The sequence below is a fragment of the Mastacembelus armatus genome, chromosome 21, assembly GCF_900324485.2.
Source record: "Mastacembelus armatus chromosome 21, fMasArm1.2, whole genome shotgun sequence".
Classification (NCBI taxonomy): Eukaryota; Metazoa; Chordata; class Actinopteri; order Synbranchiformes; family Mastacembelidae; genus Mastacembelus; species Mastacembelus armatus.
Genome location: NC_046653.1, coordinates 27280937 through 27297031, shown reverse-complemented (window position 1 = coordinate 27297031; position 16095 = coordinate 27280937). Strand labels below are relative to the sequence as shown.

Sequence of the window (16095 nt, the reverse complement as noted above, 5' to 3'; positions counted from 1 at the left end):
CAATTCCTTTATAAATCAAGAGAAACCACATCACTGTTTTATGAGACAAAACAATGACTGACTGATCAGTACATTAGACCATATTAAAGACAAAACAACTTCCTGAGGTGTTTATAAATTTCTTTCATTTTTAGTCCATATATGATTGGATTGAAGACTGGATTATAAAGAATTACCTCTAAAGCCATAATTAAACGCACAATTGGTGGAAAATCAGTTTCCAGTCGAGCTATAAGTAAATCAAATCCAAGCAAACAAGAATAGTTGATTAGAACAATCAGGTGAGGTAAACATGTCTGTGCAGCTTTTCTCCTGACTTCTCTACCACGTCGAAATGTGATTATAAATATCCTTATGTAGGTAAAAAGGACGAAAAGCACTGGGAGAAATATAAAATTTACCAAAACAACCAAACCATACACATATAATAGTCTTGATAGAGCACAGTGAAGTTTTAAAACTGCACTGCTGCAAATGATTCCTTTGAAACTAAATTTACAGAGTTTAGCATCAGCACTTAGAGTAACTGCCCCTGATATCTGACATGGAGGCAGAATCCAAGCTAAAACCAGCAAAATACATACAGTTCTTTTTGTCATGATAGTTGGATACTGCAGAGGTTTACATATAGACACATACCTGTCATAGGACATGGCTGCCAACAGCAAAAACTCTGAACAGCCTAGAGAATAATATATAAGCCACTGAAAGAGACATGCAGGATATGATATGATCTGTTTTTCAGATAAAACATCAATTAAAATCTTTGGGTAGGCAGCAGTGCTGAGAAGAACAGAGTTTATTAACAAAGCTGCAATGAAAATGTACATAGGCTCATGGAGGTTTTTGTGAATCACTATCAAATACACAATAGTAGAATTACTGCAGATTATTAGAATATATGCTGTAAACAGGATCACAAAATAAAGATATCTGTACCTGTGAACTTCCACATAACCATCAAGAGTTAAATATGTCACATTTAAGTTATTATCCATTAAAGATGTCTGAAACAAAGAGTTAGTCAGTGAAACATGTACAGAACTTCTCACAAGTGTCATACAACCTGCATCAGATCGTCTTATTCAGTAGTTGTTACTGACCTTGAAATGCACCTGTGTGGTCTAACAAGCACAGAAGCTCAGAGATTGGACAGTGGTCGGTTTGAGTCTGTGCAATGTTTTTATCAAGTGGATTCACCCCCATGGATCTCATTAGACTCTGCACTAAACTTCTCCAAACTCCATGGCAACTTCCAGGAGAGCTGTGATGCATGGCACATGTGGCATTCAGTCCTACAGGACAACTCCACCTGGCTGTGACAGTGATGTTTCCTTTCCAGATCTGAACAACTTCTATTCACATTTTGAGGTACAAATTAACATGGAGGTGAAGACGATCACCTCTCCTCTACACACCTAAGTGCTGTGTCTTACCACAGCTGAGATGAGCAGAGCTACACACAGTCAACCCACAGAAAACTGCTGGACCAGACAACATTCCTGGTTTTTAGAGTTGTTAAGAGGATGTGCACACATCCTAAACATTTCTCTGAGCATCACTCTCATCCTAATGTGTTTCAAGGTCACCACCATGGTACCCATTCCCAAGAACTGACGACGTGTTTGCCTCAGTGACTCCTGCCCCATTGCACTGAGACCCATCATCATTAAGTGCATAAGGCCCATCAAGGCCCTGCTATCCCCCCAAAGGACCCACTGCCATTCTCATATAGTTCCAACAGTTGACAAAATGACTCTCTTACCACCATGCGCCACCTGAGATTTACACACCTGGACAATTAGGACAGTTATATTATATTATAGCACAGAGGGTCCACGCCCCACTGATCTTTCTTTCCCTAGACCCTAACCATCACAACTAAATGCCTCACTTGAAACGTAATTCTAACCCTAAAACCAAGTCTTAACCATCAAACAGGAGTGGAGAAAGTGAGGACCAGGAAAATGTCAACACTTTGATAGAAATTGGTACTCACAAAGATAGCTATACAAATACAAACACACAAGCGCACGCACACATGAAATCTGGACACTGCTCAGTTTTTTTGCACACCCCTGACTGGCTTGTAGCTGGCCTGCTGTCACTGAGTATAATTAACTTTACTAGTGGATCTTAGCTAACAGCATGGCCAATATGTTGCCCATTTGTTTGGCTGCTACTTACTCCGAAATATTGCACATTATAAATGTCAATTATTGATCTACCATAATCATGGAATGATGAAAATCATGAAAATTCAAATTCAAATATGAACTAGGAGGTGGGAGATATCAGGCAGCAGGTGCCAGATTGAGATGGTTTGGACATGTTCAGAGGAGGGACAATGAATGCATTGGTAAACGGATGCTGAGGTTAGGTCACATCCTCAATTTAATTAATTTCCATTTCATTTTATTTGTATAGCGCCAAATCACAACACAATCATCTCAAGACACTTTACAAAATCTAAAAACCCAACAAATCCCTTATGAGCAAGCACTTGGCGACAGTGGAGAGGAAAAACTCCCTTTAAAAGAAGAAAAACCTCCAGCAGAACCGGGCTCGGTTTGGGCGGCCATCTGCCTCGACCGGTTGGGGTGAGTGGATAGAGGAGAGAGAAAAGAACAGCAACAATAAACAACAAATAGACACTGCAGGTTGGTGGGACCAGTAACTGCACATCAGCAATATACAGCTCCAGGACCAGGGACACCTGCAGAAGGTACAGAGGTTAGTAACATTCAATGGTGGAATATACATGTGAGGAGGGAGGAGAGGAAGAGGGGGGAGGGGAAGGGAGGGTTAGGGTAGGGGAGCTCAGACCACCAATGGTCCTCGGGCAGTCTAGGCCTATAGCAACATAACTAAGGGATGGTTCAGGGTTGACCTGAAACCAGCCCTAACTATATGCTTTGTCAAAGAGGAAGGTTTTAAGTCTAGCCTTAAAAGTACAGAGAGTGTCTGCCTCCTGAACCCAGGCTGGGAGCTGGTTCCACAGGAAAGGAGCTTGATAACTAAAGACTCTGCCTCCCATTCTGCTTTTGGAAACACTGGGAACCACAAGTAGACCTGCACTCTGAGAGCGAAGTGGTCTATTGGGATAATATGGTACTATGTCCGGGTAAATAAAACTACTGGTATCAGTCCTCCCTGGAACGCTCTCGGAGCAAAGCCAAAGACTAAATCAGGACAAGCAACAGGCAGAACTCAGCGCCCAGAAATCTGTGATGCGACAGGCTGGCCAGCGTTACCATCCTCCTCAACTCCTGTGCAGAGGAAAGCACAGCCATGGATAACAGCTAAAGGGAAAAGGAGCAACAAAACTCCTAAGGAACTAACTGCACAGCTACAAAATACATTCGCTCCACTACTGCAGGACCCTGGATCATCATCTGATCACTTGGACAATCCTCCACATCCACAGAGAGGAGTAAGGTCTGAAAACTCAACAGAAGACAGAAAACTAAGAGGAAAGCTAACAGGGCCTCAGACTCTGATTGTGGGCGACTTGGCCATAAAAGATGTGAGACGGATGTGCAGTAACAACACAAAAGTGCTGTATTTCCCAAAAGATATGGTCTCTGACACTACTGACAAAATCCTGAGCATTGTTGCAGAAAATCCAACTCTGAAAAACCTCGTTCTACACACAGGGGCAAATGATATTGTGAAGCAGCAGTCCGAAATCCTCAAAAAGGAATTTAATAATCTGCTAAACACAGTAAGGTCGCTAAATGCAGAAGTTTTTATCAGTGGACCTCTACCACCAGTCAGAGGAGGAACTGAGAAATTCAGCAGGTTACTAGCACTGAACACATGGCTTTGAACTGCATGTGATGTCCACTCAGTACATTTTATTGATAATTTTAACCATTTCTGGGATCGCAGGCATCTTTTTAAGGGAGACGGATTGTCTCTAAATAAATCAGGAGTAAAAGCTTTCACCAGGACAAGATACGGGAATCTAAACAAAATGAAGAAACATCCAAACATCCAAAGCCAACACTCCCCCTCGAATGCTCTAACATGGAGAGAAGTCAGAGCAAAGATGAGGAGGCCACACCCCCCTCCACCAGCAGACACTGTCTGTGAGGATTCACTTCCCACAACCCCCGCAAACCCTACCTAGTTCACCATCTTCCCATTCCCCATCACCAAGAACCTCGCCAACCTGATGAAGCACATCACTACTGGGCCCAAACTGACCTCCTCCCCCAGTGTCATTTTCACCCCCAGAAGCCCCTCAAAGCGACATGCCCCACCAATTCCTCAGCAAGCTCTGCTGCAATCATCACAACTGCAGCATCCACCAACCCCTCCTCCACGCCGTCACCAAAATCATTCTTTGTCTCCACAGCCTGATAACAGCACAGTAAGCTCTAACTGATATGTGCTGGGTCCAGGCTGCAATACTGTTAGTCATGGCTCTCTCCAGGAAAAGCCGGGGCCCAATATGCAAATAGCTGTTTCAATCCCAGTTTTGATAGGTAACAGAAAAAGTTTGGTAAATCTACAGAGAAATAAGATTTACCCAACACATTCTGCAAATTTATGTATCCCTTGCCAACCCCAGTATGTCCCAGAACATGGGGAAAACAATGTTTTTAACACACTAAATTTAGCTCTTTTAAATGTCAGGTCTTTGATAGGCAAATCATTTTTAATCAATGATTTTATTATTAAGCACAAGCTTGATTTTATATTTTTAACCGAAACTGTGACGTCCCGGACTAAAACTTCCGATGGGGGAGTTTTATTCTGAAAGGTCAACAGGATTCTGCAATGCCACAGTTGCAGCACACTGACTCATTAGTTAATGATTTTCACCTGGAAGTCTTTTCACTGCTTAAAAAGCAGACCCCGGGTAGCAACTAGCTGCCAGGTTGTCTGTTGCCATCCCACTGTGAGTTTCGGTTCTCGACCCTGTGCAAGCACTTGCTCGACTTGACGCCAAGTGGAAGGTGGTCAGGATCTCCTGTGGGCTCACGCCAGAGAGTAGGAGAGACCCGGGAAAACCGCTGACGGTTGGACACCCAGCCAAGGCTTGGACGGCACCCGACCCTCAACCAGAAGGATCAGGTGTGTTACTCGTCAACCTCTGGAGTTTTTCACTAACTTCTTTTCCTTTCTTTGTTGTTGTGTCTTACTCCAAGAATTGGAGAGGACGGTTCGGTGGACCAGGGATAGAGGGTCGTGTCTGATATTGCTGCACTAGTACCAGGGAGGACCACAGCGCCATCTCCTGAACTATTCCTTTTAAGCACCAGTGCCGGCCATAACCTCTGGATTATTTCTGCCATTGACTTTTGGGCATAAATAAACTATTTTTGTGGTACATTTGACTTCGTTCCTGAGTGTTCTGTGTGGGGAACCAAGATCCAACACCACGCCTCACATCAGCCATGACAGAAACATAGTTAGGACAAGATAATAATGCTGCAGTTCTTATTGAATCAACCCCTCCAAATTTCAGTTTCATGAGTGAAACAAGAATACATAAGAAAGGAGGTGGAGTTGCTATTTTATTTAGTGATAGCCTCAAATGCAAAAACATATCATATGGAAAGTTTGACTCCTTTGAATATGTTGCTCTTCATACCAAATCCTCCTGTCGAGCAATATTTGTAACTATTTATAGACCCCCAAAGTACAATGCACATTTTTTTGACGAGTTTGCTAAATTACTATCTATTGTATGCATTGATTTTGATTGTATTGTTTTAGTGGGTGACTTTAACATTCATGTTGATAATCTCAATGATGCAAGTGCAAATGAACTCTTGAACATCCTGGACAACTTTGGGCTTTCTCAGCATGTAACAGATCCAACACACATCAAGGGACACATACTGGATCTAATAATCTCTAACGGTCTTAATATTTCTGAGGTGGTGGTGACTGATGTTGCTCTTTCTGATCATTACTGTGTTTTTTTAAAACAACCACCCCTGCTGTTTTGAACACAGGTGAAACAGAGGTAGTCAAAAAGCGGAATATTAATGAGAAGAGCTGTGCATTATTCATTCAGGCTTTTGCACCATCACCAACCATGCCATCAGCCCCTGTTGATGATCTTGTAAACAGTTTCAGTTCCAAAGTTATGACTGTTATTGATTCCATTGCCCCAATTAGGACCAAGGTATTGTCAGCAAGAAAAAAGTCAAAGTCACCTTGGAGAAAAGCCACAGTGGTTAAAATTCAGAAAAGAATATGCAGACAAGCAGAACGCAAGTGGCGAAAAACCAAACTCCACGTTCATTTCGACTTGTACAAAGAGAGTCTTCACAACTATAACCAAAAACTAAAAAATGCAAGGCAATCATTTTTCTCAGAGGTTATCAATAGAAACAGCAATAATGCCCGCACATTGTTTTCTGTTGTAGACAGACTCACAAACCCAGCACCCTCTCTTCCTTCTGAAACTGCTGTCCAAAAAGTCATGCAATTATTTTGCAGCCTTTTTTACAGACAAAATATCAAAGATAAGACAAACTATCTCTAGCTGCAGTCCTAGGAACATGACAATATCAATTGTGCCTCCTTGTTCTCCAGTGAATCTAGAACATTTTGATCTCCTTGATCACAGAGCTCTGGCAGAAACGCTTCTACAATTAAAATCTACATCATGCTGCCTTGATATTTTACCAACAAATTATTTTAAAAATGTTTTTAATAGCTTAGCTCCAGATGTATTGCAGATTGTCAATAGTTCTCTTCAGTCAGGGCAGTTTCCCCAGGCCTTAAAAACTGCTGTTATAAAAACCTCTTCTTAAAAAGCCTAATCTAGATGCTTCAGCAGTAAGTAACTACAGGCCAATATCAAATCTTCCATTTTTGGGAAAAATAATTGAAAAAGTAGTTTCTCAACAAATTCACAGATTTATGGTGCAAAACAATCTTTTTAATGCACTTCAGTCCGGATTTTGCGCACACCACAGCACCGAGATTGCACTTATTAAAATTTTAAATGATTTACATTTAAATAATGATGAATCCAAAACCTCTGTTTTAGTACTACTGGATCTCAGTGCTGCATTTGACACAGTTGATCATGATGTGCTGCTTGATAGACTAGAAACATGGGTGGGAGTTACTGGCTCAGTGTTAAATTGGCTAAAATCTTACTTACAAGATAGAGACTATTTTGTCTCACTTGGTAACTATGAGTCTGAGCGAACAAAAATGAAATGTGGGGTTCCTCAGGGGTCTATTCTTGGTCCTCTCTTATTCAATATCTACATGCTGCCCCTTGCTCAGATTATGGAATACTACAACACTGACTACCATACCTATGCAGATGACACCCAACTTTATATATCAGTATCATCTCATGATTATAGTCCTCTAATTTCATTATGTGAGTGTATTAATCAAGTCAAAGAATGGATGCGCCAGAATTTTCTCCAGCTCAATACAGACAAGACAGAAGTGATTGTTTTTGGCCCCAAAAATGAAAGGTCAAAGGTCATTGCTCACCTTGACTCCATGTCATTGAAAGCTACAAATCAAGCCAGAAACCTTGGTGTAATCATTGACTCAGACCTGAATTTTAACAACCACATAAAATCCATCACTAAATCTTCCTATTACCACCTGAAAAACATTGCTAGAATAAAAGGTTTTCTTTCTACACAAGATGCAGAAAAACTTGTTCACGCATTTATCTTCAGTAGGTTAGATTATTGTAATGGCTTGTTCACAGGTCTTAGCAAAAAGTCAATCAGGCAGCTGCAGCTAATCCAGAATGCTGCTGCCAGAGTCCTTACAAACACCAAGAAACTGGACCATATCACACCAGTTCTTAGATCACTACACTGGCTTCCCATTAGTCAAAGGATAGATTTTAAAATCTTATTGCTAGTTTATAAAGCACTAAATGGTTGTGGACCAAAATATATTCAAGATATATTAGTTCCCTATGAGGTTTCCAGACCCCTCAGGTCATCTGGGACAGGTCTATTGTGTGTTCCCAGAACCAGAACCAAACAAAGTGAAGCAGCATTTAGTCACTATGCTCCTCACTTGTGGAACAAACTTCCTGAACACCTGAGGTCTGCTCCAACTGTCAGCTCATTCAAATCAGGACTGAAAACTCTGTTGTTTACTGGTCCTTCAAATAATTGTTCATCCTTGTTTTCTTAATGTGCTTTCACATCTTATTTTAATTTACTTTATTTCATTTACATTTATTTGATGTTAAATGTCTTTATTTTTAAATGCTCTTTTCAATGCTTTTAATGTAATTATATGCCTTGTAAAGCACTTTGAATTGCGTAGTGTATGAAAGGTGCTATACAAATAAATTTGCCTTTGCCTTATGAGGTCTTTAAGGTATAAAGGAGCTTGATCATGAAGGGATTTGTATTTTAGAAGAAGGATTTTAAATTCTATTCTATATTTTACAGGGAGCCAATGAAGAGAAGCTAAAATATAGGAGAAATATGATCTATCTTGCTAGTTCCTGTCAGGACTCTGCCTGAAGCATTCTGGAATAATTGGAGGCTTTTTATGGAGATACTGGGACATCCAGATAGTAATGAGTCACAGTAATCTAGCCTGAGGTAACAAATGCATGGACTAGTTTTTCTGCATCATTTTGAGACAGGATGTTCCTAATTTTGGCAATGTTGCGCAGGTGAAGGAAGGCAGTTCTAGAGACTTCTTTTATGTGTGAGTTAAAGGACATGTCCTGGTCAAAAATAACTCCAAGGTTTTTTACAGTAGTGCTGGAGGCCAGGGCTATGCCATCTAAAGTAGCTATAATTTTAGAAAAGTTATTTCTGAGGTTTTTAGGCCCAAATACAATGACTTCTGTTTTCTCTGAATTTAAAAGTGGAAAGTTACTGGTCATCCAGGCCTTTATGTCAGTTAGACATGCTTGAAGTCTGGTTAACTGGTTTGTGTTAACAGGTTTCATTGATAGATACAGCTGAGTCTCTTCTGCATAGCAGTGGTAATTAATAGAGTGCTTCCTAATGACATTGCCTAAAGGAAGCATGTACAAGGTGAACAGAATTGGTCCTAGCATAGAGCCTTGTGGAACTCCATAACTAATTTTTGTTCGTATAGAAGGTTCATCATGGACATGAACAAACTGGAATCTGTTTGATAAATAGGATTGGAACCATTTTAACGCTTTTCCTCTGATACCAGTCACATGCTCCAGTCTCTGTAATAAGATGTTGTGCTCAATAGTGTCAAATGCAGCACTGAGGTCTAGAAGTATAGAAAGAAGTCCATTATTTGAGGCTAAGAGAAGATCGTTGGTGACTTTTAACAGTGCTGTTTTTGTACTATGATGTGCTCTAAATCCTGATTGAAACGCTTCAAATAATTGTTGAATCTATTGTTGACTTTTTTTTGATTTTTGTGTTATTTCTTGTTGAGTATCTTAACCATCTGTCTCTGTGTTTTTGCACTTTGGTTCATTAAATTTGATCAAAATAACAATCTAAGAAAAGCAAAGTCCATGCTGTTGAATGCTCTAAACCCAGATTTATATATCTCAAAGATATTGTACTGGTCTAAGTGATTTTTGTATTATTTTTTACTGATTGACTTCATTGGTGCGAGCAGGATAATAAAATCACAAATATTCTAAATATTCCACACTAATTTCTTTTGCACCTTGCTCAGCATCACCCCTGCACTGTCTGTACTGCACACATGTGGGCTTTACAGCTTTTCCAGTGCCAACATTTTGAAAACCTCCAAAGACAGTTTCTACCATGCTGCAGCTCCAGATGTTTTCCACCTTTCCAGTAACATATGGCTGTAAACACAGATCCACTGTGGGCAGGTTCTGACTGGACTCCAAAACTCACAGATTCCCATTCTGGACACAACATTGGAAGATGCAGAAAAACAACCTGTGGCTAACCCATGACAAAGGAGGATAATTATTAGTCAGTTGTAGAAACACTGAGGACATCACCTCGGTGGTGGCTGTGTTTGTATGTTTGTGTGTGAGAGATAGAGAGTTCGAACAACAGTTACTTCAGAGCAACAAATTTAGAATAAAAATATATTATTGGATACTTGAATGACAGATTTTAGCATCATTATGTTGTTGATGCTCTTTAATGTTGTTACATTTAACATTCAGCGATAAGTGAAATCTGTATATTACAGAAGAAACTGGTTAGATATCAGTGTTCATTCATTATTATATATATTACAGAATTATAATAGGGAACAGTAGAACAATTTCTTCAGGTGTTTAGAAATTTCTTTCATTTTTAGTCCATATATGACTGGATTAAAGAGAGGGCTATACAAAATCACTTGCAAAGTCATTATTATATTTGCAATCTTTGGAATATGTGATTCTACTCCAACTATAATAACATCATATGAACACAAACAGGAAAAGTTGATTAGAACAATCAGGTGAGGTAAACAGGTCTGTGCAGCTTTTCTCCTGACTTCTCTACCACTTCGATAGGTGATTATAAATATCCTTATGTAGGTAAAAAGGATGAAAAACATTGGAAGAATTGCAACATTGAATAGTATGATGGAGTCACGTATAACATGAGTTAATGAAATTACACACTGAAGTCTGTACATTATATTGTTGCAAAAAATTCCTTGTAACACATAGCTACAGAATTTTTCACTGGCCATCATTCCAGTTGACACTGCAACCTGACAAGTGGGCACAGTCCAAGCTAAAACTAAAAACCTAATGACAGCAGTTTTTGTCATGATAGTTGGATACTGCAGAGGTTTACATATAGACACATACCTGTCATAGGACATGGCTGCCAACAGTAAAAACTCTGAACCTCCAACAGAGTAATACATATGAAACTGAAACACACAGGCTTGAAAAGATATGATCTGCTGTTCAGATAAAAAGTCAATCAATAACTTTGGATAGATAACTGTGCTGAAAAGAACAGAGTTCATTAACAAAGCTGCAATGAAAATGTACATAGGCTCATGGAGGTTTTTGTGAATCACTATTAGACACACAATAGTAGCGTTACAGCAGATTATTAGAATATATACTATAAAAATATTCACAAAATAAAGATATCTGTATTTGTCCAGTTCCACATATGCATCAAAAGTTAAATATGTCACATTCATCATCCATTAAATGTATTAAACATCTGGGTGAACAAAACAGGCAGATAATAAAACAGACTAATGTGAGTAATATTAGATAAAAGAAAACTCACTCTGAAGACTGAACTGACTTTACACTTGACAGTTACGTGGCCTTAAAACACACTGTGACTCTAGAAAGTGAACTGATCATGACTGTACAGTGTTTTATCAGGTTGCTTCATCCTCCATGGAGTTCAGTAGACATCTCATCAAGACCTGCTACCATGTCAACTTTGTCAAACTCTGGAGACAGAGCTGCTTGTTAGTTGTGAAAATGTTTCTAGAGACCAAAAACCTGAGGGGGCATCTCACTCACCAGGTGTTGCAACAGAGGCTCATCCTACAGTGACTGGTGTTGATTATGGTGCTCATTCACTGTGGCATGTTTTTGCCAACCTGATAAAATCATGACGTTTATTTCCGGAAGACTTTCAGTAGATCTACTTGCAGTAGATCTTATTACAGATGAACTAATTTCTGTTATTGACTACTTTGACTACAAGACTACCTGAAATCCCCTTAAAACATGCCACAATGACAGAAATGAAATTCATCACAACTCAAAGATATTTGGTATCAAAATGCAACAATGCAGCAGTGATGACTTGGGTCTGTCACAATCTTCCATCAGCAGAGTGATCACACAGTTAGTACACTCATAACCTCAGATCTGTTCACAGTTCACTTCTACTGGACACCTTACATGTGTGTAGGGTAAAATATACAAAAATAGGACTTTTTTCCCCCTGAAGTGAAAGCTTATACTATATGCAAATATCTGGTTCAACGCTGGATCTAGTGTTTGCCTTGGTGAAAAACATTGCCACTGTTTTTGATATGTTTAGCTGTAGACACGAGCTGTAATGTGAACCTGTTACTGTGTCAAGGCAAGGCAAGTTTATTTATATAGCACAATTCATACAAAGAGTAATTCAAAGTGCTTTACAGAAATAAAAGTGTCTGTGTTAGCTTTTCAGCCACTTGGGAGATACTACTGCCATGAACATAAACTACAGTATCATGCATGCATCTGCAAACAAAAACTGATGGGAGTGTGAAGAGCAAAGGACCTAAGATGGACCCTTGTGGGACACCTATGGACTTTATATAATCATTGTATGTTGTTAATTGTTACATTTTATATATTTTCACAGTCTATATTTATTATATGTGTATTTTCCCCAGACTATCAACAACAGAAAAGTGGTTGTGGTGGTGGGCATGATTACGGCGAGGCTGCAGGGGGAGTGGTGGGGCAACCCCACAAATCCCTTAAGAGCAGCACTATGGCAACAGTGGAGAGGAAAAACTCCCTTTAATGGAAGAAAAAACCTCCAGCAGAACCGGGCTCAGTTTGGGCGGCCATCTGCCTCGACCGGTTGGGGTGAGTGGATAGAGGAGAGAGAAAAGAACAGCAACAATAAACAACAAATAGACACTGCAGGTTGGTAGGACCAGTAACTGCACATCAGCAATATACAGCTCCAGGACCAGGGACACCTGCAGAAGGTACAGAGAGAGAACAGAGAAAGAGGGAGAGAGCACAAAGTTAGTGAAGCTCAAAGTGAGTGAAGAACTGGACAGAGGTAGGCAGGTTCTGGAGAACAGGGGGAACAATAGGAAAACTGATCACTGAGTTGGGACAAGGAGGAGGGCAAGCTCAGAGAAATAGGTATAGCTCCTCAGGGGGAAAGCAGAGTAGTAGTGTGATGATCAGGAGCAGCAGGATTTTTGGCTGAAGCAGGGGATGACCCAGAACACAGGGGAAACACAGGTGGCTTAGGATCACTGGGAGCAGTAATACTGGGGTTAGAAATGAAAGAAATAAAAGGAAAGTAAACAGGAAGGAAAATCATCTGGGGAAACACTACTGAGGTCAGAGAAGCATTCAGATCTAGCACTGACTGGAAGGTGGCTGGAGTTTTTAAGGCTGAACTAAGGGGAATAACAAGACACAGGTGATGTTAATTATTGGGCTGATGAAAATAGTCCATATACTGAGGCTAAGGGAAGGACTAGGGGGACAGGAAGTGGCTTCAAAATAAAAGTCCAGACCTGGAAGTGTGCAGGGATAATGACAATTTGAGTATTTAACATGGACAAATGAACCTCCCAAGGTGTTTGTAAATCACTTTCATTCTTAGACGATATATGATTGTAGTAAAGACAGGATTATGCAAAATGATGTCCAAAGTATTATTTAATGCACAGAGATAGGAAAAGCAGCTCAAGTGCCAACATTTAGAAAAAGTCTATCCTTCTGCATCTTCAATTTTTTACACTTTTCCAGTAACGCAGATCGTTTCTTACATATCGTAACCCAAAATTCTGTGAACTGGGCACAGCCCTCTGGACTATTGCTATGGGTCATATCCCCTCTTCTCGCCTGCGCACTGAAAAGAAATTCGTTTATCCCCACCGGCTGTGGGGCGCCCCTCGCCCAAACCAAGAAACGAAGCTGTCTTTTCTTCAGCCAGCTCCAGGGACCAGTGGGGCCCACAGCCCAGAGGGCTGCACCCAATTCACAGAATCTTGGGTTATGATATGTAACCAATGTTCTTTCTCATTGGTGCACAGCCCTCTGGGCTATTGCTATGCCTCACTGGGCCCAGCAACCAAGGAACAGTCCAGAAAATAAAGTAAATTTGAGTAACCACCACACCCCTAGAGATGCAAGCACCATGTGGGATGCATAAGCACTGATTTCATATAAAACTGAAAACTGTCCCACATCCGTGTAACAAAACACACCTCCCGGGCTTGCCAGCCTAATTACGACTGGGAGGCTCCCGGACAGCGTAAAAGAGGGATGAGCTTGCAACATCTCGCAAACAGAAATGCACGAAGGAAGACGAGGAGCCCATGAGGCTGCCGCGCAAATGTCTTCCACTGACAACCTGTGCAGGAGAGCCATGGAGGATGACACTCCTTTAGTGAAGTGTGCATGGATGCCAACCAGAGGCTCCCTGCCCAAAGCACTATGCCCAACGCTAGGGGAAACCATTGTACAGGCTTACTGCTTACTTACATGTATGAAGGATTAGGATGCAGAACTGCCGCACTGCGATCCTCCCTGATCTGAAGACACTCCAGGGATACTGATAGAGCCGACAGATTGCTAACCCTCTTTGCGGAGGCTAATGCCAACAGAATGGAAGTTTTTCCCAATAAAAAACGGAGAGGGACCTGCTGTAACAGCTCGAACAAAGTGTCTGTGAGTGCACGTAAAACCACAGCAAGGTCCTATTGCAGAGCCAGGGGACGTGCGATGGGGTGCTGCCTGAGCACAGCTTTGTGAGTGGGTGACTGAACACCGATCTGTCGCCGAACCCCTCATGGCATGAGGAAATAATCGCAGCATATGTTTTAATGGCACTAAATGCCAAGTTTGTCTCCAGTAACAACTGGAGAAAAGACAGAGTCGCGGACAGAGGGCATGCAACGGAAGAAACGCCGTTCTCCATGCACCATCTCTCAAACGTGGCCCATTTAGCCCCATACAATGCTGTAGTGGACTGGGCACGCGCCTCTTGTATGATGGCAACAACGCTGGGGGAAAACCCAGAACCACAGGGGCTGTCCTATTACCGGAGGGCTGACTATCACACCCCCTGCCTGTGACATAGCATCCTCCCTCCAAGAGGAAGATGCCAGCATGCGCTGCAGAAGGGGAAACCACGACGCTCCGGGCTGGTCCGGAGCTATGAGAATCACTTGCAGATCCGCCAGCAGCTGAGGGATTAGGGTGATTGGGGGAAATGCACAGAGCAGGTAACGCTGATGGATTTTATGATGGCGGCGCGGCAGCAGCACGCAGTGGCCACTCCGGACCGAAAATGGTGCGCTTGTCCCGAAATAGCCCGACTTTCAGGGCATATGGACACCAGACACAACGGTGTTCATGTGTACGACCGCCAGACACTACTAGAGTATGGGAATCGTGCACCAGACAATGTGCACGATGACCTACGGAAGGAGCTCCATGATCTTGGCCTGCTACGAAGACCAGGCCCCAACCCCTCAGCGTCGCCTGATGCCGGTGGCCGGGAGAAGAGTCGATGGAAGCGGTGCGCGAGAAAGCGGAAGCGCGGAAATAGGGCAGGTGTTCGTGCTAGGCTGAAAACAAACCCTAGCCGGCCGGCACTCCCCTCCATACTTCTGTCTAATGTCTGCTCCCTGGACAATAAACTGGACTACATCCAACTCCAGCGAACTACACGGCGTGAGTACAGAAACTGCTGCGCCTTTGTTTTCACGGAGACGTGGCTCAGCGACAGAGTTCCGGACGCCGCCATTCAGCTAGCCGAGCTGACCATGTTTCGTGCTGACAGAAATGTAGCTCTGTGTGGAAAGACCCGCGGTGGTGGTATGTGTGTTTACATCAATACGGAATGGTGTAAGGACTCTGTGCTTGTTTCTAGCTACTGTTCATCGCTAGTGGAGTTTGCGACTGTTAGATGCAGACCTTTTTATTTACCCCGGAATTCACTACCACTTTCATTGTTGGAGTGTACATTCCCCCCAGCGCTAATGCTAAGGAGGCTCTGGGTGAGCTGTACGAAGCTATTAGCGAGCTGCAGAATGCTCACCCCGACGGACTGTTCATCATCGCCGGAGATTTCAATGATGCAAATCTCAGAACAGTGCTCCCTAAATTCCATCAGCATGTGGACTTTGCTACGAGAGGGGTGAACACGCTGGATGTTGTTTACACAAACATTCCCGGCGCGTATCGTGCGGAGCCCCGCCCCCACCTCGGCTACTCAGACCACATCTCTGTTATGTTGATTCCAGCATACAGACCACTCGTCAGACGCTCTAAACCGGTTCTGAAACAGGTTAAAACCTGGCCATCAGGAGCCATCTCTGCTATTCAGGACTGTTTTGAATGCACTGACTGGGACATGTTTAGGGAGGCTGCAACCAACGACGACTCTACTGACTTGGAGGAATACACGGCATCAGTGTCCGGCTACA

The 16095-nt window shown here is 42.1% G+C and overlaps 1 protein-coding gene across 1 annotated transcript; it reads right to left on the bottom strand.

The window, feature by feature from the left end:
• Positions 1–83: 83 nt before the first annotated feature.
• Positions 84–998, bottom strand: LOC113123219 (olfactory receptor 11A1-like). Its single transcript, XM_026295039.1, has one exon. It carries the CDS (start codon positions 996–998, stop codon positions 84–86), a length of 915 nt encoding a protein of 304 aa, XP_026150824.1.
• Between the last annotated feature and the right edge of the window lie 15097 nt (positions 999–16095).